The 25,830-nt window shown below is 49.6% G+C and overlaps 2 protein-coding genes across 3 annotated transcripts in view; one reads left to right on the top strand and one right to left on the bottom strand.

Annotated features, from left to right (window-relative positions):
- Positions 1 to 3,767: 3,767 nt before the first annotated feature.
- On the bottom strand, positions 3,768 to 10,319 carry PINLYP (phospholipase A2 inhibitor and LY6/PLAUR domain containing). Its single transcript, XM_050771216.1, has 6 exons — positions 8,956 to 10,319; positions 8,615 to 8,761; positions 7,189 to 7,305; positions 4,503 to 4,655; positions 4,164 to 4,304; positions 3,768 to 3,999 (listed from the first exon to the last, which is right to left on the bottom strand). Exons 2-6 carry the CDS (start codon positions 8,754 to 8,756, stop codon positions 3,854 to 3,856), a joined length of 699 nt encoding a protein of 232 aa, XP_050627173.1. The 5' UTR covers positions 8,757 to 8,761; positions 8,956 to 10,319; the 3' UTR covers positions 3,768 to 3,853.
- Positions 10,217 to 25,830, top strand: part of XRCC1 (X-ray repair cross complementing 1) — a 35,356-nt gene continuing 19,742 nt past the window's right edge. Inside the window, exons 1-3 of one of the 2 annotated variants that reach the window (XM_050771146.1) lie at positions 10,217 to 10,471; positions 10,884 to 10,976; positions 25,411 to 25,521. In XM_050771146.1, coding sequence (XP_050627103.1) covers positions 10,421 to 10,471; positions 10,884 to 10,976; positions 25,411 to 25,521 — 255 coding nt within the window. In that variant the 5' untranslated portion in view covers positions 10,217 to 10,420. Of the gene's footprint in view, positions 10,703 to 10,883; positions 10,977 to 25,410; positions 25,522 to 25,830 lie in introns of both variants that reach the window. The other variant, XM_050771145.1, reaches the window with a different exon arrangement.

Genomic DNA, 25,830 nt, shown 5'->3' with positions numbered 1-25,830 from the left:
GCGGATCATAAGGTCAGGAGATCAAGACCATCCTGACTAACACAGTGAAACCCTGTCTTTACTAAAAATGCAAAAAATTAGCCGGGTGTGGTGGTGCACACCTGTAGTCCCAGCTACTCGGGAGGCTGAGGCAGGAGAATAGCTTGAACCTGGAAGGTGGAAGTTGCAGTGAGGTGAGACTGCGCCACTGTACTCCAGCCTGGGCAACAGAGCGAGACTTCGTCTCAAAAAAAAAAAAAAAAAAAAGTGCTTATGCACTGGGACTTCCTCTTTTGCTCCCCTTGGTATCCCTACCACCACTGCCACATCCAACCCCCAGGCTGGCTGAGCATGGTGGCTTATACCCAGAATCCCAGCACTTAGGGAGGCAAAGGGAAGAATTTCATGAGCCCAGGAGATCGAGACCAGCCTGGGCAACATGGCAAGACCCCCATCTCTACAAAAAAGCAACTACAACAAAATTAGCCAGATGTGGTGGTGTGTGCCTGTGGTCCCAACTACATTGGGGAGGCTGAGGCAAGCAGATTGTTTGAGCCCAGTCAAGGCTGAAGTGAGCTACGATGGCTCCACTGCACTCCAGCCTGGGTGACAGAGCAAGACAATGTCTAAAAAAATAAAAAGAAGAAAAGAAAAAGAAAAGACCTGGACTAACCTGCTGGGTAATAAAGAGAAAAGAGACACATGGCCCAGTCATCCTTGATCCCCGCCACCCATAGCCAACCGACCTCTGGAACAGAGCTCCCTAGCTGATAGGCAGCTGAACCCTGCTGAGACCAGCGAAACAACTGCCCAGCTGATCCCAGACCAAGTGGCAACCCAGAGAATCATCAACTAAATAGGTGATTGTTCTAAACCACTAAATTTTGGAGTGGTTTGTTATGTAGCAAAAGCAACTAATAACAGACTTGTTCTCTCTGTGTGTGATGTGGTCTCTTTCTGCCCAACAACATGACTCAGTGATTAAAATCTTAAACTCTGCCACTTTTTAGGCTGTGGGACCTCCAATGTGACAGCCCTCTGAGCCTCCGATGTCTCCTGAAAACAGGGATGCGAATAATAGTGCCTATCACATAAAGTAGTGAAAATAAAATGAAAAACAGCTTCTAAGGGGTCATGGTGGTCATTTGTGCTGTTAATGAAACATGGCCAGTCCTCTGCCTTCTGACCTTGGGGCAGGATCTCACTTCCTGGTCCCCATGTGGCCAGGTGGGCCATGTGACTAACTCCATCCAGTGACTTGTATTAAGTCACTTCTGGATCACAGCGTGTGATTACCCATGGTAAACTTCCCGTGACACAGAAATTGGCCACGTTCAAATTGGTGGATGCTTTATTTATTTATTTATTTATTTATTTACTTATTTATTTAAGACAGGGTCTCTGTCAGCTAGGCTGGAGTGCAGTGGCAAGATCTCAGCTCACTGCTGCCTCCACCTTCCAGACTCAAGCAATCCTCCCGCCTCAGCCTCCCAGGTAGCTGGGACTACAGGTGTGCACCACCACGCCTGGCTATTTTTTTTTTTTTTTTTGTATTTTTGCCCAGATGGGTCTCAAACTCCTGGGCTCAAGTGGTCCTCCTGCCTCGGCCTCCCAAAGTGCTGGGATGACAGGCGTGAGCCACCACACCCTGCCAGTGGCTGATTTATGACTATGATGAGCAGAACACCCTCTGGATAGTGCTAGGGTGAAGGAAAAGTTAACCTTTTGAGAATGGGCAGTCATTCAGCAAATATCCACTCCTCTCCCTTCCACTGGAGGGGGAGTATATTTCCCTGCTCCACTGATGGGTTTGACCATTTGATTTACTTAATGGAATTTTAGCAGACCTAACCTTAGCAAGGGCCTTAAATGCCCTTGGCTTTTGTGCTCCCGTGATGTGCCATGAGAACATTTGCCAGGGAGCTGCTGATCCCAGAAAATTGTGGAATCTCATGGAAGAGACCTGAATCCTCCCAAACTGGAACCAAAGCAGCCATCCCACAAACCCTTAGAAGAATGCTTGTTGGTATAAGTCTCAGTTTTCATGTTGGGAGGCCTAGGTGGGTGGATCATTTGAACCCAGGAGTCTGCGACCAGCCTGGGTAACATGGGGAAACCCTGTCTCTACAAAAAAAAAAAAAAAAAAAAAAAAAAACCCACAGGAAATAGCTGGGCGTGGTGGCGCATGCCTGTAGTCGCTGCTACTAGGGAGGCTGAGCGGGGAGGATCCATTGAGCCCATGAGGTTGAGGCTGCAGTGAACTGTGATGGTTTCACTGCACTCCAGCCTGGGAGACAGAGTGAGACTCTCTCTCAAAAAAAAAAAAAAAAGAGGGCCGGGCGCGGTGGCTCAAGCCTGTAATCCCAGCACTTTGAGAGGCCGAGACGGGCGGATCACGAGGTCAGGAGATCGAGACCATCCTGGCTAACACCGTGAAACCCCGTCTCTACTAAAAAATACAAAAAACCTAGCCGGGCGAGGTGGCGGGCGCCTGTAGTCCCAGCTACTCGGGAGGCTGAGGCAGGAGAATGGCGTAAACCTGGCAGGCGGAGCTTGCAGTGAGCTGAGATCCGGCCACTGCACTCCAGCCCGGGCTACAGAGCGAGACTCCGTCTCAAAAAAAAAAAAAAAAAAAAAAGAAGTCTCAGTTTTAGGATGATTTGTTATACAGCATTACTACAGTGTTAGTTAATACAACTTTGTTGTTTTAAACCACTGAGATCAGGGACTTGTTTTGTTACTGTAACATCATCTAGTCTGTCCCAATTGATGTCAATGTTTAGCACCTGTCAACTAATGGCCACTCAGTAAGTGGCAGCTATTATGATGATTACTGTTTACTCAGGCATACATTGTCTTTAGAATCCACATGGTCTTAAAGGTGCTAGGCATTGCACTAGGTGCTTTTTAAATTGTCTTTCATTTAACTCTTACAACAACCTTGAGGTTATAACTATTAATATCTACGTTTTGCAGACATGAACATTGAGGCAAAAAGAGGAAGCAGTTAATTGAGAGAGATGATCATGGACTCTGAAGTATACCAGACTTGGGTTCAAATCAAGGTTCTGATCCTCCCTAGTTGTTTGACCCAAGCAAATGACACCCACAATCTATGCCTCAGTTTGTTCATCTGTAGAGTGGGGTTAATAATATCAACCTCACAGAGTTGTTATGATCATGAAATGAGGTATAGCATGGAAAACACAGCACAGGGACCTGGCAAAGAGTAACCCCTTCATAAAAGGCAGGGCCGCCAGGAATGGTGACTCACACCTTGTCCTCCCAGCACTTTGGGAGGCCAAGGATCGCTTGAGCCCAGGAGTTCAAGACCAGCCTGGGAAACATAGTGAAACCCTGTTGCTACAAAAAATAAAAAATTAGCAGGGCGTGGTGGTGCACGCTTGTAGTCCCAGCTACTAGGGAGAAGAAGGTGGGAGAATCACCGGACATGGTGGTGCATGCCTGTAGTCCCAGCTACTAGGGAGAACAAGGTGGGAGAATCACCGGACATGGTGGTGCATGCCTGTAGTCCCAGCTACTAGGGAGGCTGAGGTGGGAGAATCACTTGAGCCCGGGAGGTTGAGGCCGCAGTGAGCCTTGAATGCACCACTGCACTCCAGCCTGGGTGACAGAGTGAGACCCTGTCTAAAAAAAAAAAAAAAGAAAGAAAGAAGGCAGGGCCTTCCCTCTCTTCCTCTAAAGGAGAGGATTTGAAATGAGGATTGAGACCCTTTATTTCCTGCATTCTATCTCCTCAAGATACATCACACCACAAGGACTCAGGCTTGCTCTATTAACTTTTTTATAGGCACACGGGGAGTTACAGGCTGAGGACAAATGGGGACTTCACACCACGTATATCTTCCTCGGTTCAGATAGCTTTCCAGGGGGAGTGAGTGCACTCTGTATGGTGGAGGAAGAGGACATGGGTGCCTGTGGGCAGTTCAGCACCAGGCTTGGCGAAGCACATACTCTCTGTAGCACAGCCCCGCATGGCAAATCTGGGTTTGAAGATACCTGAAAGGGAGATTTCAGACTGGAATCAGGGACCTCAGCCCCTTCTTCCTCATAATCCCAGAACACATCCTCACCCACTTATCTGGAATCCTCTCCTCTCATGGAACCTAGAAGTTTGGGCCTCTAGTTCTGTTTCCTTCTCGAGAGATCCAGGCACCACTCACCAGCCTGCACGTGTCCAGATAAGGAGACGCAGCGGTTTTCCTGGCCAGTACAGCGGGTCATGGGCCCCATGCATTTGTCCCTGAAGGTTGCAGTGCAGGCGGGGCACATCAGGCCATTCTCAGTACGATCGGTCAAGGGAACTGAGGATGAGGATGAAGTGTAAGGTGAATTAGGGATGTTTAAACCGTTCCCCCAACCTCCCAACAACCCCGGGGAACACCAGGGTTGCTAACAGACACTGCATTTTACAGGTAAGGAAACAGGCTCAGAGCCGGCAAGTAGCTACAGCAAGGGTCAGTAGAGACCCAGAGCACACACCACACACCACGGGCTCTTACCAGACAAAAAGGCACTGTTGCAGCCGTCGCTCTGGCAGCAGAAGGATCTGGTTACCATGTAGTCCTTGGGGCCCATGGTGGTGGATACAACGCCGGAGTAGCAATCCTGGGACCTCATGCAGCCCTTGTAGGTGTGCACCCACTCCTTGCCGTCTGTGGGATGGGGACAGGTGGGACGGTGCTGGCTGACCACTCCCTGGCCTCAACCCCTGCCTCAAAGTCTCACCTAACCCTAGGCCTCCCCAACCCCACAACTTCCTAGGGTGGTCTCTTTCTTGTTTTTCTTTCTTTTTTTTTCTTTTTTTTAGACAGAGTCGCCCAGGCTGGAGTGCAATGGAGAGATCTCGCTCACTGCAACCTCCACCTCCCGAGTAGCTGCGATCACAGGCGACCGCCACCATGCCCAGCTATTTTTTTGTATTTTTAGCAGAGACGGGGTTTCACCATGTTGGCCAGGCTGGTCTCGAACTCCTGACCTCAGGTGATCCCCCCCACCTGGGCCTCCCAAAGTGCTGGGATTACAGGCGGGAGCCATTGCTCCCTCCCGGCCAGGGTGGTCTCTTTCAAGCCCCCTAGAGCCATGCGGCCTAATCTGTCTGATGCATGGCCTGGAGTGGTTTCTTAGGTAGCCCTCCCTCCCGCTGCCATAGCCCCTAGTAGGCCTTCGGTGGTCTCTTCCAGCTCCCCATTGCCAACCTCAGCCTGCCGGATGTGGTCCCTTCCACCCCACCCCACCCACGGCCACCCATCTCTCCCTGTCCTGCCAGGATTGCTCTATTTCAGGCCGCCTATGGCCACCCCCATGCCTTCCTGAAATGGTCTCTTCCAGCCTCCATAACTTCCAGCCTCCATAACTCCCCGCCACTCCCCCGCCCACCCTGTAGTCTCTTTCAATGAACCCCAGTCCCAGCAACAGGCATCCTCCTCTCTCAGATCCTGCCATGGTCACTCCTCAGACCTCCCATCAAGGGTCTCTTGCTGCCCCTCTTAGCTATTTTCAGGTCTATGTTTAAGGTGGGTTCTTCCAGCCTCCCGGGCCTTCCCCCTCCCCACCATGTGGTGGTCTCTTCCTACCCAATTCACTGGTTCCCCCTTCACCCCATCGAGGGGTCCCCCAGCTCCCTCTCCTCCCTTCCCCAGGGTGCGTTTCCTCTTCTATGTCGGGATGTGGGGGTCTCTTCAAGCCTTTCAGGTTCTTCCCTAACCCACCAACGCTGGCTGGGTGATCTTCTATCTCACTTTCCTTTCACAGCCCCTCCTGACCAGTGGTTTCTCCCTGCATCGGAAGTCACCTTCATTCCCTCACCAGGCCTCACCATCTCTCCTCCTGTGACTAAAAGTCTCTTTCAGCTTTGTATAAACATCCCTGTTCCCCACTGGTCTCTTCCATTGCTCCCTTTCTCCTCCATCCTTTTTCAGGTCTGGGGTGGTCTCTTTCATTTAACTCATGCCCACCTTCTCTCTTCCATTTTATTTTCTGAGACAGGTTTCCCTCTGTCACCCAGGCTGGAGCGCAGTGGTGTGCACTTAACTTACTGCAGCCTCGATCTCCCAAGCTCAAGTGATCCTCCTGTCTCAGCCTCCCAAGTGGCTGGGACTACAGGCATGTGCCACCCTGCACAACTAATTTTTTTCTTTTCTTTTTTTTTTTTCTGTAGAGATGGGATCTCTTTTTGTTGTCCTGGCTGATCTCAAACTCCTGGGCTTAAGCGATCCTCCCATCGCAACCTCCCAAAGTGTTGGGATTACAGGCGTGAACCACCGTGCCTGGCCTCCCTTTTATTTTGCTCATCCACATCTCCCCCTCCCTGTCTCTACTTCTCCTCTTTAAGATGATTTGCTCAGCCAGGCACGGTGGCTCATGCCTGTAATCCCAGCACTTTGGGAGGCCGAGGCGGGAGGATCACTTGAGGTCAGGAGTTGGAGACCAGCCTGGCCAACATGGCGAAACCCCGTCTCTACTAAAAACAAAAATTAGCCAGGCGTGGTGGCACGCACCTGTAATTCCAGCTGCTTGGGAGGCTGAGGCAGGAGAACTGCTTGAACCCGGGAAGTGGAGGTTGCAGTGAGCAGAGATCGTGCCACTGCACTTCATCCTGGGTGACAGAGCGAGACTCCGTCTCAAAAAAGAAAAAAAAATGGTTTGTTCCATACTTCGAGGTTATCGTCCCTCTCCTGTTTGGGGTGGTCCCTTTTCTGTCTCTCCCACTACTCCAACACTCCAACATCATCTCTCCTCCCTCTGCTGCCAGGAATGACCTCTTCCTTTTAACACTCTCCCACCCCAGCCCAGCCTCTTCCTTCTCTATCCACTCCCCACCATTTCCACCTCCTGCCAGTTAGATTCTTCCCCTCTCACTATTTCTCTGCCCCCCCCACACACAATGTCTTTCCTTACCCCTCTTCTGCCTAAGAAAGTCTATTAACTCTCACTCCTCCCCCCGTTTTCCTTCTCTTTAGGACAGTCTCATTTTCAGAATCCCGTGACAATAATGATTTCCATCACACCATTTATTTCTCTTCCCTCCATCTCATGATGGTCTTTCCCTCTTTCCTGCTCTCCACTGATTTCTTCCCACGCTCCCCCATCTTGAGAACCATGATGATCCCCCCTCAGCATGGTAGTCTCTTCCACCCTGAAGGTACACCCCATCTCCCCACCAGGTCCCAGGCCACATCGTCTTACTTGAAGTAGCCTTCCCCACCAGGAGCACACATGTGTCCTTGTCGCTGCTGCAGGTCCTCATTTGGCCATGGCACCTGCTCCCGGGCGCCTTACATATTTCGCAGCGTAGTGGGCACCCTGCAGTGTAGACAGAAGGCGAGGCTGTAGTCATGGGTGGTGTGGTCTTCGGACCACAACTTTGACTTAGGACTTCTGTGTCCTGAGAGAGGAGGGACCAGCAGCTCCCTGGTTTTTCACGGTCAGGATGTTGACCGCTGCCCAAGGAACTGTCCAGAGTAGGACAAAGAAGCAGTGGTGATGCCAGCAAAGCTGCTTCCAGGGACGGGAAGCGACTCCACCATGAAGCCTGTTTGCCTAATTACGTGGCTGGGGAGTTTGGATGCCAGGGTCCTCTGAGAAAGCTCAGGGGCAGGGAGGGGTTGTGGTGGAGGTTTCCATGGACTTTTGTGAAACTTCAGGTCCAGCTGGTTCCTGAATGTGGGATTCTCCTCCTTGAAGGTACCACGTAGGTCTTGTAGACAGTGGGAGCTCAGGCAGGGGGCCCTGAGGCTGAGGACTGCATCCCAGGTCAAGGAGAGAGAGTGAGGACCAGGAGGGCAGAGGACTTGAACTTCTTGGTCCTGAGGGAGGGGAAATCTAGGGGCCCAGATACCTGGGTCCTGGAGAAAGTGAGGCTTGCCTGGACTCCTGTGTGCAGGGGAGGAGGGGACTGGGGCCTGAATTTCTTAGTCTAAGGAGAAAAGAAATCTCTTTCCCTCTTTAAAAAATATATATTATATTAATTTATTTTTTTGAGACGGAGTTTTGCTCTGTCACCCAGACTGGGGTGTGCAGTGGTGCGATCTTGGCTCACTGCAACCTTTGCCTCCTGGGCTCAAGCAATCCTCCCACATCAGCCTCCCAAGTAGCTAGGATTACAGGCACCCACTACCACACTCAGCTAACTTTTTTTGTATTTTTAGTAAAGACAGGGTTTCACCATGTTGGCCAGGCTGGTCTCGAACTCCTGACCTCAAGTGATCCACCCGCCTCGGCCTCTTAAAATGCTGGGGTTACAGGCATGAGACACCGTACCAGACTTTCTCCCTCTTTTAAAAAATTATATTTTTAAAGATTTCTCTTTCCAGCCATGCTGTCATCTGATTTCCTAGAATTGAGATGTATTTGGGATCCTTCCTGGAGGATGGAGGATTCAGAGCCCACCAAGCCCCTCTCTCAGGGACCCAATCACAGAAGCTTTTCTTCTCTGGGACCGCCAGGCTTTCTCTTCCTTTACCCTTGACCTCTTCCATAAATCTGAATTTCCAGAATGTCTGCCCATTCACCTTGAGGACTTGCTGAAGGCTCTCTCTCTCTTTCTCTCTCCCTGTCTGGGACCTCTCTCTTCCTGAGGTTCCAGAGAGAGTCCAGGTCCCTTGTCACTTACCAAGACCCAGGAGGGTGCAGAGCAGCACGAAGGCCAGCAGAAGGGTCCCTTTTCTCCTGGAGGGCCTCATGGTGTGTGTATCGGCAGTACCTGGTCCCCAGCTTTTATAGGAAGCTGAGGAGGGGCGGGTCCGTACCCACATTCACCCTGCGGGGAGAAATAGCTGAGGTCAGAACCCAGGGCAGTCCTCTGTGGCCTCCGGGTTGGGAAGGCGGAACCAGAATCCAAAGTGACCTGGGCATCTTGTGCCCAGCCCCCCACCTCCATGGATACCCCAGGAGTCTGGGCTTCCAGCCCCCTCTTCCATTAGAACCCAGAAAGTCACTACCCTGTTTTCTCACCTTCCCACAGCCCATTTTTGTTTGTTTGTTTGCTTGAAGACCAAGACAGAGTTGGGTCACTTGATTCCCAGTGGCTGCAAGAACTGGGATGCCCTCTCCTTCTCTCTCTTTCCTTCTCTTCCCAAGGAAGCACCCAGTGTGGATAGGGCCCCACCTGGGAGCACCCAGCATGTCCAGGCTGGTCCTGTGGGTGCGGGGTGCCTTGTCTCCCTTCCCTTCTCTTCATGTGCTTGGCTCACACTCCTTGTATGTTTGGGCTGTCTCCAGCTGCGACCCCACCCTGGGCTGCACCCTTGGCTCTCCAAGGGACCGAATGAACAGAGGGGATGCCTGTCAGCAGCCATAGGCGGGCGTAGTAAAAGACAGATGCCCACAGTCTACATATTGGGAAACTGAGGCTTTTTTGGACAAACTCCAGGATAGGGGTGTGTGTATGGGGGGTGGGGGTTGGGCACATACTTTGCGTTATATTTAGGACGCTGAACCCTTCTCTTTTGGCCTCAGGCATAAGGCTGAGACAGATCTGATATTTTTTTTTTCGCGCGCGCGCGTGTGTGTATGTGTATGTGTGTGGGGGTGGGGTGGGGTGGGGCAGGGGGACAGAGTGAAGAGTGCAGCCTCCTGAGCCGTTTGAGGACATCCTGTTGCGTAGAATCCAGGTTTCCTAGGAAACTACGAAAATTCACTCAGATTTGCTGTCCTAGCCCAGTGCGGTGGCTCACGCCTGTAGTTCCAGCACTTTGAGAGGCCGAGGCAGGTGGATCGCTTGAGCTCAGGAGTTCGAGACCAGTCTGGGCAAGATAGCAAGACCCGCCGCCCCCTCACCCCGTGTTTCCACAAAAAATACAAAAATCAGCCGAATGTGGTGGCGAGTGCCTGTAATCCCAGCTACTTAGGAGGCTGAAGTGTGGGGATCCCTTGGCCCCAGGAGACAGAGGTTGCAGAAAGCCGAGATCCTGCCACTGCACTCCATCCTGGGTGAGAGAGCAAGACCCTGTCTCAACAAAAAATTTTAAAAAATAATAAAATAAATAATAATAATACAGCAAAAAGATTTGCTTTCTAGGCTCCAGTGTGAGCGGTGACTGCATCGTCCAATGAGAATGGCGAATTTCTTCTAGACGCCAATCCCGGAGGTCGCTTCTGTTGCTAGGCGCCTAGAAAGCAAGGTGCGGACGTCATCGGGAGGCGGGGCTAGAGCGGGGGTGTGTGGCAGAGGGAGGCGGGGCTGGAGGAAACGCTCGTTGCTAAGGAACGCAGCGCTCTTCCCGCTGTGGAGAGGCGCGACTGGGCTTGCGCAGTGTCGACGCCAGCGCGGGCGCGCCGGGGTTTGAAAGGCCCAAGCCTCGCGCGCTTGCGCACTTCAGCCCGCGCAGGGCGCACCCCACCCCCTCCCACCCTCAGTGCCTCTCAGACCCCAGACCCTACCTCATCCTTCTGGCCAGGCGAAGCCCACGACGTTGACATGCCGGAGATCCGCCTCCGCCATGTCGTGTCCTGCAGCAGCCAGGACTCGGTGAGGGACCTGCATGGGGGAGGTTGGAAGACGTGAGGGAATTAATGAGGACAACTCTTAAAAGAACTCTTGGGGTTCTTCTTGGAAGTCTAAGGAGAGTCATGAGGGGATTTCCAGGAGACTAAAAGTGAATTGTGGAGAGATGTTGAATTAGGGACGTTCCGGCGTCTAGGGAACGAACTTCCGGAGAGAAAAGGAGGAATAAGGAAAGCTTTCTTGGAGAGCCCATAGGTGAACTTCCACGGGAAAGTGTTGTAAGGGAAACTCCAGGCAGAGTGTGGGGGGATTAACGGGAGAGCTTAAGTCTGGAGGATCGTAGAGGCCTTGGGAGGACTCGAAGGAATTAACTGAGAGCTGGAGGCCTAGCTGTCATTTCTGTGCTCTAATTCTCCTCTCCCACTGTTGTTTCCAGACCCACTGTGCAGAAAATCTTCTCAAGGCAGACACTTACCGAAAATGGCGGGCAGCCAAGGCAGGCGAGAAGACCATCTCTGTGGTTCTACAGGTGATCCTGCCACCCCACCTCCTCCTCACTAGGAGTCTGGAGTCCGGGGTACCAGATTCTGCTCCTGAACCAACTGGCAATGGGTTGAGTCACTTTCTTTGCTGGGCCTCAGCTTCCTTACTTGGAAAATGGGCGGCATAATCCCTGTGCCCCTCAGCAGAGAGCAAAGGAGACCCAAGGATGAGGTCCAGGATGACCACAGGAATCAGTGTGTGGTCCTGGGCTGGTGGCTTCTACTTTCTGGGTTTCACTTTCCTCAGCTGGAACAAAATGAATCATTGCCATGTACCCTGCCTCCTGCAGCCAGTGGGCTCGGGGCTGGAAGGTGTCCAGGAAGGTCATCTAAGCCAATCAACTCCACTTTAAAGAAGGGGAAACTGGCTGGATGCTGTGGCTCATGCCTGTAATCCCAGCACTTTCAGAGGCTGAGATGGGAGGATTGCTTGAGCTCAGGAGTTCCAGACCAGCCTGGGCAACATATCAAGACCCTGTCTCTATTTTTATTAAAATAAATACTTTTTTTTTTTTTTTTAAAGAATAATAGGCCAGGTGTGGTGGTTCACACCTGTAATCCCAGCACTTTGGGAGGCCGAAGCTGGAGGATCGCATGAGCCCAGGAGTTTGAGACCAGCCTGGGCAATATAGTGAGATGTCATCTCTACCAAAATTTTATAAATTAGCTGAGCATGGTGGTGTGCACCTGTAATCCCAGCTACTGGGGAGTCTGAGGTGAGAGAATTGCTTGAGCCCAGGAGATGGAGGCAGTAGTGAGCTGAGATTGCGCCACTGCACTCCAGCCTGGGCACCACAGCGAGACCCCCAAAATATAAAAAATAAAAGAATAGTAATGAGAGCTAACATTATTCAACATTACCTACCAGTCACTGCTCTACACACCTCACTCACATAGATTAGCTCATTGAGTCCTCATAAACCCCAAGAGGCAAGCTCTGTTATCCCCACTTTTACAGATGAGGAAACTGAGGCCCAAATAAGTTATACAACTTGCCTGACAGTCTTTTATTTATCTATTGAGACAGAGTCTCACTCTGTTCCCAGGCTATAGTGCAGTGGCATGATCTTGGCTTGGTTCACTGCAGCCTCTACCTCCTGGGCTCAAGCGATCCTCCTGCCTCAGCCTCCTGAGTAGCTGGTACTGCAGGTGTGCGCCAACATGCCTGGCTAGTTTTTTTTTTAGAGACAGGGTTTCTACCATGTTTCCAGGCTGGTCTCAAACTCCTGGACTCAAGCAGTTCTCCTGCTTCAGCCTCCCAAAGTGCTGGGATGACAGGTGTGAGCCATCGTTCCTGGCCTGGGGGCTGGTTTATGACTATAAGGAGCAGAACACCCTCTGGATAGTGCTAGGGTGAAGGAAAAATTAACCTTTTGAGAATAGGCAGTCATTCAGCAAATATCCACTCCTCTCCCTCCCTCTGGAGGGGGAGTATATTTCCCTGCTCCATTGATGGGTTTGACCATATGATTTACTTAATGGAATTTCAGCACATCTAACTTCAGCAAGGGCCTTAAATGCACTTGGGTTTTGTGCTCCCATGATCTGCCATGAGAACATTTGTCAGGTTACTGCTAATCCCAGAAAACTGAAATCTCATGGAAGAGACCTGAATCCTTCCAAACTGCAGCCAAAGCAGCCATCCCATGAACTCTTAGAAGAATGCTTGTTGGTGTAAGTCTCAGTTTTCATGTTGGGAGGTCGAGGTGGGTGGATCGCTTGAACCCAGGAGTTTGAGTCCAGCCTGGGTAACATGGGGAAACCCTATCTCTACAAAAAAATATGAGAAATAGCTGGGCGTGGTGGCGCATGCCTGTAGTCCCAGCTACTAGGGAGGCTGAGTGGGGAGGATCAATTGAGCCCATAAGGTTGAGGCTGCAGTGAACTGTGATGGTTTCACTGCACTCCAGCCTGGGAGACAGAGTGAGACTCTGTCTCAAAAAAAAAAAAAAAAATTCTCAGTTTTAGGATGATTTGTTACACAGCATTATTACAGTATAAGTTAATACAACTTTGTGGTTTCAAACCACTGAGATTAGGGACTCCTTTGTTACTGTAACATCATCTAGTCCATCCCAATTGATGTCAATGTTTAGCACCTGTCAACTAATGGCCTCCACTTCCCAGGTTCAAGTGATTCTCATGCCTCAGCCTTCTGAGTAGCTGGAATTTACAGGCATGTGCCACCATGCCTGGCTAATTTTTGTATTTATAGTAGAGACTGGGTTTCGCCATGTTGGCTAGGCTGGTCTTGAACTCCTGACCTCGGGAGTTCAAGGCAAATTAGCACCAAATGCTAATTTAAGTGATCCACCCACCTTGGCCTCCCAAAATGTTGAGATTACAGGCGTGAGCCACTGTACCCGACCTCAGTCTTTTAAACTGTGATAGGTACAGGTTGCTGTACTAAAACAGGTTGCTGACAGTTTTAGTCTTAGGACCTAGATGCAAGCCCCCAGCTCTTCCTCTTACTCGGTGACCTCAAGCAAATTGTTTCATTTCTCTAACCTGTTTTCTCATGTCTGGGAATAATGACATCCAAGCCGGAGTTGTGAAAATTCGGTGACATAATGTCTGTACAAGTGCTCTGTCAACAAGTAGGTGTTTGTGTAGAGGGAGGGATTCATGTTTTTATTACTTACTGGGTGATGATTCCGCTGGGCTCTCTTATGATCAGGTGAGTCCAGCGAAATCACATTTCATTCTGTTACCCCAGTTGCTGTGGAAACAGCGTGACTGGAGGCAGAAGAGACAGAATGTGTCCCTGGCCTGGGAGAGACTGAGGGAGTATTGCAGCTGTCACCAACATGGTAGACCCCAGAGGGAGCAGCTTGGGAAGGTGATGTGTTTCAGTTGGGATGTCCAGGTTTGATGTGACTTTGGGATAGTCAAGGGGTGGCATCCAGGAGGCAGTTAGGGATCACATGTGGAGCTGGAGACAGAATGTGGAAGTTGTCAGTGCAGGGAAAGAACCTATACACTCGGGGGTAGATGGTGGATTTATTTGTTCATTCACTCATTTATTTAGTCGAGTATTTATTAAGTGCTTTCTGTAGGCCAAGCACTGTTTTAATATAGCAGTACACAGCAGAAGACAAATATTCACTCTCAGTGGGGCACAGCAGCTCACGCCTATAATCCCAGCACTTTGGGAGGCCAAGGTGAAGGGTCATTGAGCCCAGCAGTTCGAGATCAGCTTGGGCAACACAGGGAAACCTCATCTCTACTAAAAATACAAAAATTTATCAAGCGTGGTGGCCCATGCCTGTGGTCCCAGCTACTCCGGAGGCTGAGGCGAGAGGATCACTTGAGCCTGGAAGATCAAGGCTGTAGTGAGCTATGGTGGCACCACTGCACTCCTGCCTGGGCAACAGAGCGAGATGCTGTCTCTTAAAAACAAAAGAAATTCAGTCTTGTGGAGCTTTCACATTAGTAGGGAAAGACTGACAAATGAGTCAGTAAAACATATGTTGGATGATGAGTGCTATGGAGGAACTTAAGGAAGGGGAATGAGAGTGCCCCAGCTGGAGCTGGAGCATGGCAAGGATTTTTATTTCAATGATAGGATCCGGGAAGGCCTCCCTGGAAAGGGGACATTTGAGCAACATGAGCTATGTATATATCTAGGGAAAAGACTCTGAAGCTGGCTTGTGACAGCAAAGAGGCCAGTGTGGCTGGGGTGGAGTCAGCCAGGGGGAGAGAGGTAGGAGATGAGGTAACATGGTGGGACTGGGAGCCCCTAAAAAACCACTTAAGGCCTGGAAAGCCATTGAAAAGACTTGAGCTTTTACTCCGGGTGAGATAGGAGCCACTGGAGGGCTCCGAGCACAGGAGGTACAGGATCTGCCTTAGGCCTTCACAGGATCCTGCTGGCTCCATGTTGACCATCAACTGCAGGGGCCGCACACAGGAGTGGGAGACCAGCATTGCAACAGTTATTTTGTTAACTTATTCCACGTCAGAGACTCTTTAGAATGACTGCTTGCATCTGTCAATGACTAATATATGGGGTTACTCTGGATTCATCAAATGCTAATTTTGATTATTTTGACGTAACTGATAAGGCAGAAATTTCTGGCCACCAAGGCAGCAGCCTTATCTCTGGGTTGTTTTGTTATGTTTTGAGACAGGTCTCACTCTCTTGCCCAGGTTGGAGTGCAGTTGCAAAGTCATGGCTCACTGTAGCCTCAACCTCCTGGGCTCAGGCAATCCTCCCACCTCAGCCTCATGAATAGCTGGGACTACAGGTGCGTGCCACCAGGCCCAGCTAATTTAAAAAATTTTTCGTAGAGATGGGATCTCACTGTGTTGCCCAGGCTGGTCTCGGACTCGTGGGCTCAAGCAGTCCTCCTGCCTTGGCCTCCCAAAGTGCTGGCATTACAGGCATGAGCCATTGCACCTGGCCACATCTGTGGGTTCTTCTACTACCCTGCATTTTCTCCTCTAATCATTATTAGGCAACATCTGGATCTTACCACATGGGGCTTAGCCATCTGCTTATGACAGCCGCACACACCTGATTGTTTGCAGTAGCCACAGAAGGCTCTGTTGCCAGCTCATCACCTGCTCCCAGAGGGAAATGCCAACCTCTTTGCTAACTACTCCTGGGCTGGAGGGGTGGCTTGGATAAGACCCAGATATAACTCCTGTGTGTCACTGGAGGTGTGTCATTTTTAGAAGAAATGTTCATCAGCAGTAGGGCCTGTGGTCATTTTTGATTGTCATTGGTTTTCTAGTCATTCAGTTTGCCACTGTGGTGTTTTAAATTTGTTTTTACTGTTTTTTGACGTGTAACATACATAGAGTGAAGTGAAGGTGTAAGTAAGCATAGAGCTCAGTGACTCTTCGCAAACTGCAGCCCTGTCTACTCCACACCCAGATGCAGCGCAGAGCCACAGAACATGCCTAGCCCCCAGCAGTTCCCTCAGGTTCTTCCTGTCAGTACCCCTGCAAGGGTGACCACTGTCCTGATTGTTAACAGCATGGATTCATTTTGCCTGATTTTGAATTGCATACGAAATGGAATCGTGTGGTATAAACTTTTCTTGTCTGGGTTCCCTTGTTATGTTTGTTCATTTCATCTATGCGTTGAGTGTAGCTGCAGATGGTTTATTGTGATTTTTGTTTGTTTGTTTGTTTGTTTTTTCTCTCTCTGAGATGGAGTTTCACTCTTGTTGTCTTGGCTGGAGTGCAATGGCACAATCTCAGCTCACTGCAACCTCCGCCTCCCAGGTTCAAGTGATTATCTTGCCTCAGCCTCCCAAGTAGCTGGGATTACAGGCATGCAGCACCACTCCCGGCTAATTTTTTGTGTTTAGTAGAGACAGGTGTTCACCATGTTGGTCAGGCTGGTCTCGAACTCCTGACCTCTGGTGATCCACCTGCCTCAGCCTCCCAAAGCGCTGGGATTACAGGCATGAGCCACCGTGCCCAACTCCTATTGTCTTTCTTTTTTTTTTTTTTTTTTTTGAGATAGGGGCTCACTCTGTCACCTAGGCTGGAGTGCAGTGTCACCATCTCAGCTCACTGCAGGCTCAACCTCCCGGGCTCAAGCGGTCCTCCCACCTTAGCCTCCTGAATAGCTGGGACGACAGGCATGTTCCACTTCTCCAGGCTAATTTTTGTCTTTTTTTGCAGAGATGGGGTCTCACTGTATTGTCTAGGCTGGTCTTGAACTCCTGGGCTCAAGCATTCCTCCTGCCTCAGCTTCTTAAATCCTTGGGATTACAGACATGAGCCACTGCGCCTGGCCTATTGTCATTTCTGTATAGTATTCGGTTGTATTGAGATAACATTGTGGTTTTATTTATTTATATTTGATTTTTTTTTTCTTTTTTTTTTTTTTTTTGAGACGGAGTCTCGCTCTGTCACCCAGGCTGGAGTGCAGTGGCCGGATCTCAGCTCACTGCAAGCTCTGCCTCCCGGGTTTACGCCATTCTCCGGCCTCAGCCTCCCGAGTAGCTGGGACTACAGGCGCCCACCACCTCGCCCGGCTAGTTTTTTGTATTTCTTAATAGAGACGGGGTTTCACCGTGTTAGCCAGGATGGTCTCGATCTCCTGACCTCGTGATCCGCCCGTCTCGGCCTCCCAAAGTGCTGGGATTACAGGCTTGAGCCACCGCGCCCGGCCGATTTTTTTTTTTAAATGGAGTCTCACTATGTTGCCAAGGCTGTTCTTGAACTGTTGATCTCAAGTGATCCCCCAACTTGGCCTCCTGAGTAGCTAGGACTATAGGTGCACACCACCACACCCAACTAATTTTTTTTTTTTTTTTGAGCTTTTTTAAGGCAGCTTCCTGCATTGCTGGGATTACAGGGATTACAGAGAGAACCACAAGACCTGGCCATTGTGATTTTATTATATTTGCTTTCTGAATGGGTATTATATGCATATAGTGCGAAATTCAAAAGGGGCAAAAGGGTATACACTAAAAAGAAAATCTCCCCTCACCCTTTCCATCCCTCCCTGCTTCCTTTCCAAATCCTGCTCCCTCATTCTTCTCTCCTGATGCAACCAGCATTAGCAGTTTTTTTGGGTGGTCTTCCTGGGTCATTCTGTACACATACAAGCATATATACCTACCCCCTCCATCCCGTTTTAAAAAATGCATGGTATATACACTGTTCCCTTGTGTGTGTTTTTCAAGTAACAGTGTATTTTGGAGATGCACACTGCATAAATTTCTACCTCATTCATTCATTCATTCATTCATTCATTCATTCATTCATTCATTTATTTTGAGACAGAATCTTGCTCTGTCGCCCAGGCTGGAGTGCAGTGGTGCACATGCCACCAGGCTTGGCTACTTTTTGTATTTTTGGTAGAGATGAGGTTTCCCTGTGTTGGCCAGGCTGGTCTTGACTTCCTGACCTCAAGTGATCCTCCTGCCTTGGCCTCCCAAAGTGCTGGGATTACAGGTGTCAGCCACCGTGTGCGGCCTACCTCATCCTTTTAAATGATGCATAAGATTGCATTTCTTGGCTGGGTGCAGTGGCTCACGCCTGTAATCCCAGCACTTTGGAAGGCTGAGGCGGGTGGATCACAAGGTCAGGAGTTCAAGACCAACCTGGCCAAGATGGTGGAACCCTGTCTCTACTAAAAATGTAAAAGTTAGACAGGTCCGGTGACAGGCGCCTGTAATCCCAGCTACTCGGGAGGCTGAGGCAGGAGAATTGTTTGAACCCAGGAGGTGGAAGTTGCAGAGAGCCGAGATCGTGCCACTGTACTCTAGCCTGGGTGACAAAGCAAGACTCTGTCTCAAAAAAAAAAAAAAAAAAAAAAAAAAAAAAAGATTGTATTTCATCAACGTGGAACAATTTTTTAGCAATATATCTCTCAGGAACTTTGCCCTCCTGTGCCATGTTTGTTTCAGGAACAGTTCATATCATGAACCGTGTCTCCCTGAGAAAGGTGCATGCACACGAACCCAGGCCACAGATGATAATCATCTTGTGTCCTTATCCTCACAGCTGATACATACTGAGCACTCATCTCTTATTTTGAGATAAAATTCACATAAAATTTACTGTTTTAACCATTTAAAGTGCACCTTTCAGCCAGATGTGGTGGCTCACACCTGTATAATCCCAGCACTTTGGGAGGCTGAGACAGGTGGATTGCTTGAGGTCAGGGGTTCAAGACCAGCCTGGCCAACATGATGAAACTCCGTCTCTACTGAAAATACAAAAAGTAGCCGGGGGTGGTGGTGCGTGCCTGTAGTCCCAGCTATTCGGGAGGCTGAGGCAAGAGAATCCCTTGAACCGGAAGGCAGAGGTTGCAGTGAGCTGAGATCGCACTGCTGCACTCCAGCCTAGGCAACAGAGCGAGACTCTGTCTCAACAAAAAGCAAAAATAAATAAATAAATAAAGTGCACATTTCAGGGTTTTTTTTTTTTTTCCAGCTTATTGACAATGTTCTTCAACCATCTCCATTCTCTAATTCAGAATATTTTCATCACTCCAAAAAGAAACCACATAACCATTAGCAGTCACTTCTTATTCTCTCCCCATTGTTGCCCTTGGCAACCACTGATCTACTTTCTGCTTCTCTGGATTTGCTTATTCTGGACTTATAAATGTATATGTGGTCTTTTACACTTAACCTTGTTAAACTTTGCATAATGTTTCTGAGGTTCATCCATGTTGTGGCATATATCACAACTTCATTGTTTTTTAATAGCTGAATGATATTCCATAAATATATTGTACAATGTTTATCCATTCATCAATTGATAGACATTTATTGGGTTGTTTCCGTGTGTATATAAACTTTTTTTTTTTTTTCGAGATTGAGTCTTGCTCTGTTGCCCAGGCTGGAGTGCAGTGGTGCAATCTCGGCTCACTGCAACCTCCACTTCCTGTGTTCAAGCAATTCTTCTGCCTCACTCTCCCAAGTAGCTGGGATTACAGGCACCCACCACCATGCCTGGCTAATTTTTGTATTTTTAATAGAGAAGGGGTTTCACCATCTTGGCCAGGCTGGTCTTGAACTCCTGACCTCATGATCCACCCTCTTCGGCCTCCCAGAGTGCTGGGATTACAGGCGTGAGCCACTGTGCCCAGCCACTTTTTTTTTTTTTTTTTTTTTTGATGGAGTCCGCTCTGTCGCCCAGGCTGGAGTGCAGTGGCATGATCTCAGCTCGCTGCAACTTCTGCCTTCCAGGTTCAAGTGATTCTTCTGCCTCAGCCTCCTGAGTAACTGGGACTATACGCACATGCCACCATGCCCAACTAATTTTTCTGTTTTTAGTAGAGACAGGGTTTCACCGTGTTGCCCAGGTTGGTCTTGAACTCCTGGCTCAAGTGAGCCACCTGCCTCGGCCTCCCAAAGTGTTGGGATTACAGGCATGAGCCACCACCCACAGCCTCTATGTATAAACATTTTTATCAGAATTTTTAAAAGTATTTTTTTACTTTTTTTTTTTTTTTTGAGACGGAGTCTCGCTGTGTCACCCAGCCTCCTGAGTAGCTGGGATTGCAGGTGCACACCACCACGCCTGACTAATTTTTTTATTTTTATTTTTTTATTTTTTGAGACGGAGTTTCACTTGTTGGCCAGGCTGGAGTGCAATGGTGCAATCTCGGCTCACTGCAACTCCACCTCCTGGGTTTAAGAGATTCTCCTGCCTCAGCCTCCCAAGTAGCTGGGACTACAGGTGTGCACCACTACGTCCAGCGACTTTTTGTATTTTTAGTAGAGACGAGATTTCTCCATGTTGGCCAGTCTGGTCTCGAACTCCTGACCTCGGGTGATCCATCCGCCTCAGCCTCCCAAAGTGCTGGGATTACAGGTGTGAACCACTGTACCCGGCCATGCCTGGAGAATTTTTATATTTTTAGTAGAAAAAGAGTTTTACCATATTGGTCATGCTGGTCTCGAACTCCTGGCCTCAAGTGATCTGCCTGCCTTGGCTTCCCAAAGTGCTGAGATTACAGGTGTGAGCCTCCGTGCCCAGCCTGTTGTTTTTTCTCTTGAGACAGAGTCTCACTCTGTCACCTGCCCAGGCTGGTGTATAGTGGCTCATCTCAACTCACTGCAACCTCCACCTCCCAGGTTCAAGTAATTCTCATGCCTCCTGAGTAGCTGCGACTATCAAGGTGTGTGTCACCACAGCCAGCTAACTTTTTGTATTTTTGGTAGAGACAGGGTTTTGCTATGTTGGCCAGGCTGGTCTTGAACTCGTGGCCTCAAGTGATTCTCCCGCCTCCACCTCCCACAGTGCTGGGATTATAGGCGTGAGCCACTGCTCCTAGCCAGGAGTTTTTTTATATATGAAGAAGAAATGTCAGGGAGTGCCTGTGCATGTTTAAAGTAAAAATAGTTATATATGCAGTAGGAATCATTCATTTAAAATACAAGCATCTCCATCCTACCAGATTTAGGAGCTGTGCTTAATATTGTGGGAGAGGTAAAGATGTTGAGTTTGACTCAGGGATGGAAGGAAAGGAGTTGAGAACAGTGGTGGTATTGGGCAGTGCTTTGCAGTCAGGCAGTTGGGTCCGAAGTACTCTGCTAGTTATTAGCTTGTGTGCCATGTAAGCTATTGATTTAACCTGTCTGAGCCTCAGTTTCCCCATCTGTGAAACTGGAGTCATAACAGACCCTTCTACTTAAAGTGGTTTTGAGGCTTCAGTGATGCCTGGTGCATGCTTAGCCAAGTGTGGTGGACAGAACGGTGGCGCTCAAAAGATGTTCATGTCCTCGTCCCCAGAACCTGGAAATATTTTAATGACCAAAGGAGCTTTGTGGGTTTGATTAAATTAAGGATCTTGAGATGGGGAGAGTGCCCTGGGTTATCCGGTGGACCTCATGTAACCCCCGGAAGCCTTATAAGGGAAAGAGGGAGGCAAGAGTGCTGGAACCAGAGCTGTGAAGATGCAAGCAGAGCCTGGAGTGATGCCAGCGCTTTCAGCGGCTTTGAAGACGAGGAAGGGACTGTGAGCCAAGGAAGGCAGGTGGCCTCGAGAAGCTGAACATGCAAGGAGACATATTCTCCTCTAGTGCTCTCGGAAGGAAGGAATGCAGCCGTGCCGCATCTAGATTTTAGCTCTGTAAGGCCCAGTTTCAGACTTTTGACCTCCAGATCTATAAGATAACAAATTTATGGGGTTTTTTTTTTGAGGGGGGGATGGAGTTTCGCTCCTCTTGCCCAGGCTGGAATACAGTGGTGCGATCTCAGCTCACTGCAACCTCCGCCCCCCAGTTTTAAGCAGTTCTCCTGCCTCAGCCTCCCGAGTAGCTGGGATTACAGGCATGGGCCACCACGCCTGGCTAGTTTTGTATTTTTAATAGAGACGGAGTTTCTGCATGTTGGTCAGACTGGTCTCGCACTCCCGACCTCAGGTGATCCGCCCGCCTCGGTCTCCCAAAGTTTTGGGATTACAGGCGTGAGCCACTGTGCCTGGCCAAATTTGTGTTTTTTTTAGCCACGAAGTTTCTGCTAATTTGTACAACAGTAACAGGAAACTCATACACCAAGCACTTGGACATGGTGAGAATCTGAAAATGTTAGCCATTATGATCCACTTGTGACAGATGGGACACCCAAGCAAGCATCAGAGAAGGGGTTCAACAGGGCCACCTGGTAAGGGAGGACAGAGCCAGAGTTACAGCTTAGTAACTCTTGAGTAGTAACTTCTGCAAACGGTCGCCGGGGGCCTCTTCTGCGTCTGTCTGTCCATCCATTGGGAATGCACTAGAGGCCTGCTGTGTTAATGATATTCACAGCTGACATTTATATAGTGTTTGCTCTGTGCCAGGCAGTATTCCAGGCACTTGGTATGTTATTTCTCATTCTTGGTATGAATTTGAATGTTATCAACAACTTTATGAGGTAGGCGTTTTTACTGTCCCCATTTCACAGGTTCAGAAACTGAGGCACAAGGGGTGAAGTGAAACCATTTGCTCCAGGATCACACAGCAGGAAATCAGCAGAGCTGGGAAGGACCAGACACTGTTCTTGGCCTTGGGGACACAGGAGGGAGCAACTCAGACATTGTCCTTGCTGTCGTGGAGCTTAAAAGTCTAGCGGGAGAGACAGATGCTAGACAAATACAAACAAAAAAGATGTAACTGTGTAACACCAGGCAGTAAACATGAAGAAAAGTAAAGTCGGGTAGGGAGATAGAGAGTGGCACCGGGTAGGGGGCGAGGTAGGCTACTTATGGTCTGAAGTGACATCTGAGTGGGCACCTGAAGCACAGAAGGTAAACTTTTACCCAGCTATGGGTATGTTTGAGAGAAAAGTGGTCCAGACAGGGGGATTGGCAGGTGCAGAGGCCCTGAGGTGGGAAGGAGCCAGACTGTTCTTGGCACAGAAGGGAGGCTGTTGTGGCTGGTGAAGAGTCACAAAGCCTGGCCAGAGGCTAAGCAGTCAGACTGGGACTTCTTGTTTTTTTTTTTTTTTTTTTTTTTTTTTTTTGTTGTTGTTGTTTTGTTTTGTTTTGTTTTGAGACAGAGTGTCGCTCCATTGCCCAAGCTGGAGTGCAGTGGCACAATCTCGGCTCACTGCAACCTCCGCCTCCCGGGTTCAAGTGATTCTCCTGCCTCAGCCTCCCCAGTAGCTGGGATTACAGGCGCTCACCACCATGCCCTGCTAATTTTAATTTTTGTATTTTTAGTAGAGACGGGGTTTCACCATGTTGGCCAGGCTAGTCTCAAACTCCTGACCTCAAGGGATTCACCTGTCTCAGCCTCCCAAAGTGCTGGGATTACAAGTGTGAGCCACCGCACCCGGCCCAGACTGGGACTTCTCATGAGCCCAGGCAGCACTGTACACTGCCCAGGGCCCAGGGCTGGGAGTGGCGGTGGAGGCAGAGGAGTCAGCAGGAGGTCTGCCGGCCTCAGCCTTAGGCAGGCCCTTCCTCCAGCACCATCTTCCTTCTCCAGCACGCTAGTGGTGTGATGGAGGAGCACGCATGGACTGTCGCCAGCCTTTCTGGGTTCCGGTCCGGCTTTGCCACCCACCAGCTGTGAAGTTACATAATCACTTCCTGCCTCCGTTTGCTCATGTGTAAGATGGAGATAATTATAGCAACTGCCTGGCAGAGCCGTTGCAGGAGAGTAGATACATGTATTATTAGCAAGAGTCTGGCATACCAGGAGCACTGAGTGCACTCGGATGTTGGCCGCAGTTGTGGTTATAGTTGTTAACTCTGTGTGTCATCTCAACTTACTTCAGAGGGAGGGTAAGTTTTTTTTTTGGAGACAAGGTCTCATCACTCTGTCGCCCAGAGTACAGTGATACGAGCACGACTCACTGCAGCCTTGACCTTCCCTGGCTCAAGTGATCCTCCCGCCTCAGCCTCCTGAGTAGCTGGGACCACAGGTATATGCCACCATGCCTGGCTAATTTTTGTATTTTTTGTAGAGACAAGGTCTGGCTATGTTGCCCAGGCTGGTCTTAAACTCTCGGCCTCAAGTGATCCTCCCACCTCAGCCTTCCAAAGTGCTGCTTATACAGATGTGAGCCACTGTGCCTGGCCAAGGAAGGAGGGTTGTTATGACCCTCTTCCCTTTTTGCACGTGAGGAAACTGCCTCACAGAGACGTTGACTAGGTCACCCAAGGTTGTATAGGTTGGAAATGGCATTGCTGTATTTGAGCCCAGGCCTACCTCACCCCAAGTCCAGGCTCCTTCCTCCCATACGATGGTGTTCCTGTTGATAGCAGTGTGCAGGTGATGTCTAGATGATCTGACAGGGAGGCAACAGAGCAGATTGGAGCATCTGTCATCATCACGGGTGGGAGGAGAGGGCAGTGTAGGGTGGTGGACTAAGTACCTTGTTTTTTTTTTTTGAGACAGAGTCTCGCTCTGTCAACCAGGCTGGAGTGCAGTGGCACGATCTCTGCTTACTGCAACCTCTGCCTCCCAGGTTCAAGAGATTCTCATGCCTCAGCCTCTTGAAGAACTAGGACTACAGGCAGGCGTCACCATGCCCGGCTAATTTTTATATTTTTAGTAGAGAAGGGTTTTGCCATGTTGGCCAGGCTGGCCTCAAGTGATCCACTGCCTTGGCCTCCCACAGTACTGAAATTACAGGCTTGAGCCACTGCACCTGGCCTAGGTACCTTTGAGAGTTACAATAATGTGTCATTCTAGGATCCTAATAAAAGAGCCCCAAACTGGAAGGTAGGACACTTGCCTCAACCTAACTGCCTCCCATGCCCACATGGCCCACATGGCTTTCTGCATCTTCATCTGTCAGACCGGAATGGCAGATCCTTTGAGATGAGGCCTCCTATAGGTAGCTCTTTTCTTCTTTCAACAAAGAGTTGTCAAGCACTGACTAATAATACCTCCTGACTGACAGTGGTTAATTGCCTACTCCTCACCATGCCCTGTGGCCATTATTTATGTGCATGATCCTAGATATGGTGGTCATTCCCATTTTACAGGTGAGAAAACTGAGGCTCCAAAAGGTTAACTGGCATGGTCATACAGCTAGTGTGCAGCAGAGCTGGGATTCAAACCCAGGAACTAGTGGTGGGCAAGATTGGACAAAGCCCCTGCTCTCAGGGAGGTTTCCTGGAGTCCTCTGCAATTGTGGGTGAGGGGTGACATGTGCTGTTTGTCTGCATGATGATTTGAATAAAGTTATAACTCTGACAAGTGCTTACCAAGGAGAGCTCCATGGTGGCGTGTGATAGGCTGACGTGGTGGAGTCTGGAGAGGTCAGGGAAGCAGGTATGTGTGGGGTGGGGGCGTGTGCATTCATTCAGTGACTGTTTTGTCAATTCCTGCTCCATGCCATACCCTATGCTGCGTGGAGGGGACTCATGGCACCAGTCAACCCTGGTGTGCTCCCTCACAGAGTTGACGTTACAGGGACATGGTGATCCAAAGGAAATTCATCCTGAGGTCCCACAGTGAGCCCAGGGGCAGAGCAGGCACTGACAGTGGCTTCTCTCTCTGCCCACAGTTGGAGAAGGAGGAGCAGATACACAGTGTGGACATTGGGAATGATGGCTCAGCTTTCGTGGAGGTGCTGGTGGGCAGTTCAGCTGGAGGCGCTGGGGAGCAAGACTATGAGGTAAGCAGGGCTATGAGATGGATCCCATACTGACCTCTGCCCCTCATGCCCGCATCACCGTCTCCCCCAGGGGCTGGGGCTGGGAAGACATGGGGCAGATGTGAGTCACACCTGATTGCTGCCCTCTGGAGGATCACCAGTGTACGAAGGAGACAGAAGGCAGACACGGGGCGGTAAACTGCACATCAGGGAAGAGAGCAAGTTTGGATCATGGCTTAAAGTGACACAAATGTATTATCTGACTATTCTGGAGGTCAGAAGTCTAAAATCACTCTTACTGGGCTAAAATCGAGGTGTGGGCAGAGCCGT

Source organism: Macaca thibetana, chromosome 19 (assembly GCF_024542745.1).
Source record: "Macaca thibetana thibetana isolate TM-01 chromosome 19, ASM2454274v1, whole genome shotgun sequence".
Classification (NCBI taxonomy): domain Eukaryota; kingdom Metazoa; phylum Chordata; class Mammalia; order Primates; family Cercopithecidae; genus Macaca; species Macaca thibetana.
Note: the sequence above shows the minus strand (reverse complement) of the source record. Positions and strands in the feature narration are given on the sequence as shown.

What these genes read in the sequence shown, in the direction of transcription:
- PINLYP (XM_050771216.1), bottom strand. Translation starts at nt 8,756, where the DNA reads ATGTGGGTACGGACCCGCCCCTCCTCAGCTTCCTATAAAAGCTGGGGA. An exon ending in CAACAGTGCCTTTTTGTCTG is followed by an intron (nt 4,305 to 4,502) that starts GTAAGAGCCCGT and finishes CCTCATCCTCAG; the next exon opens with TTCCCTTGACCGATCGTACT. An exon ending in ATCTGGACACGTGCAGGCTG is followed by an intron (nt 4,000 to 4,163) that starts GTGAGTGGTGCC and finishes TCTCCCTTTCAG; the next exon opens with GTATCTTCAAACCCAGATTT.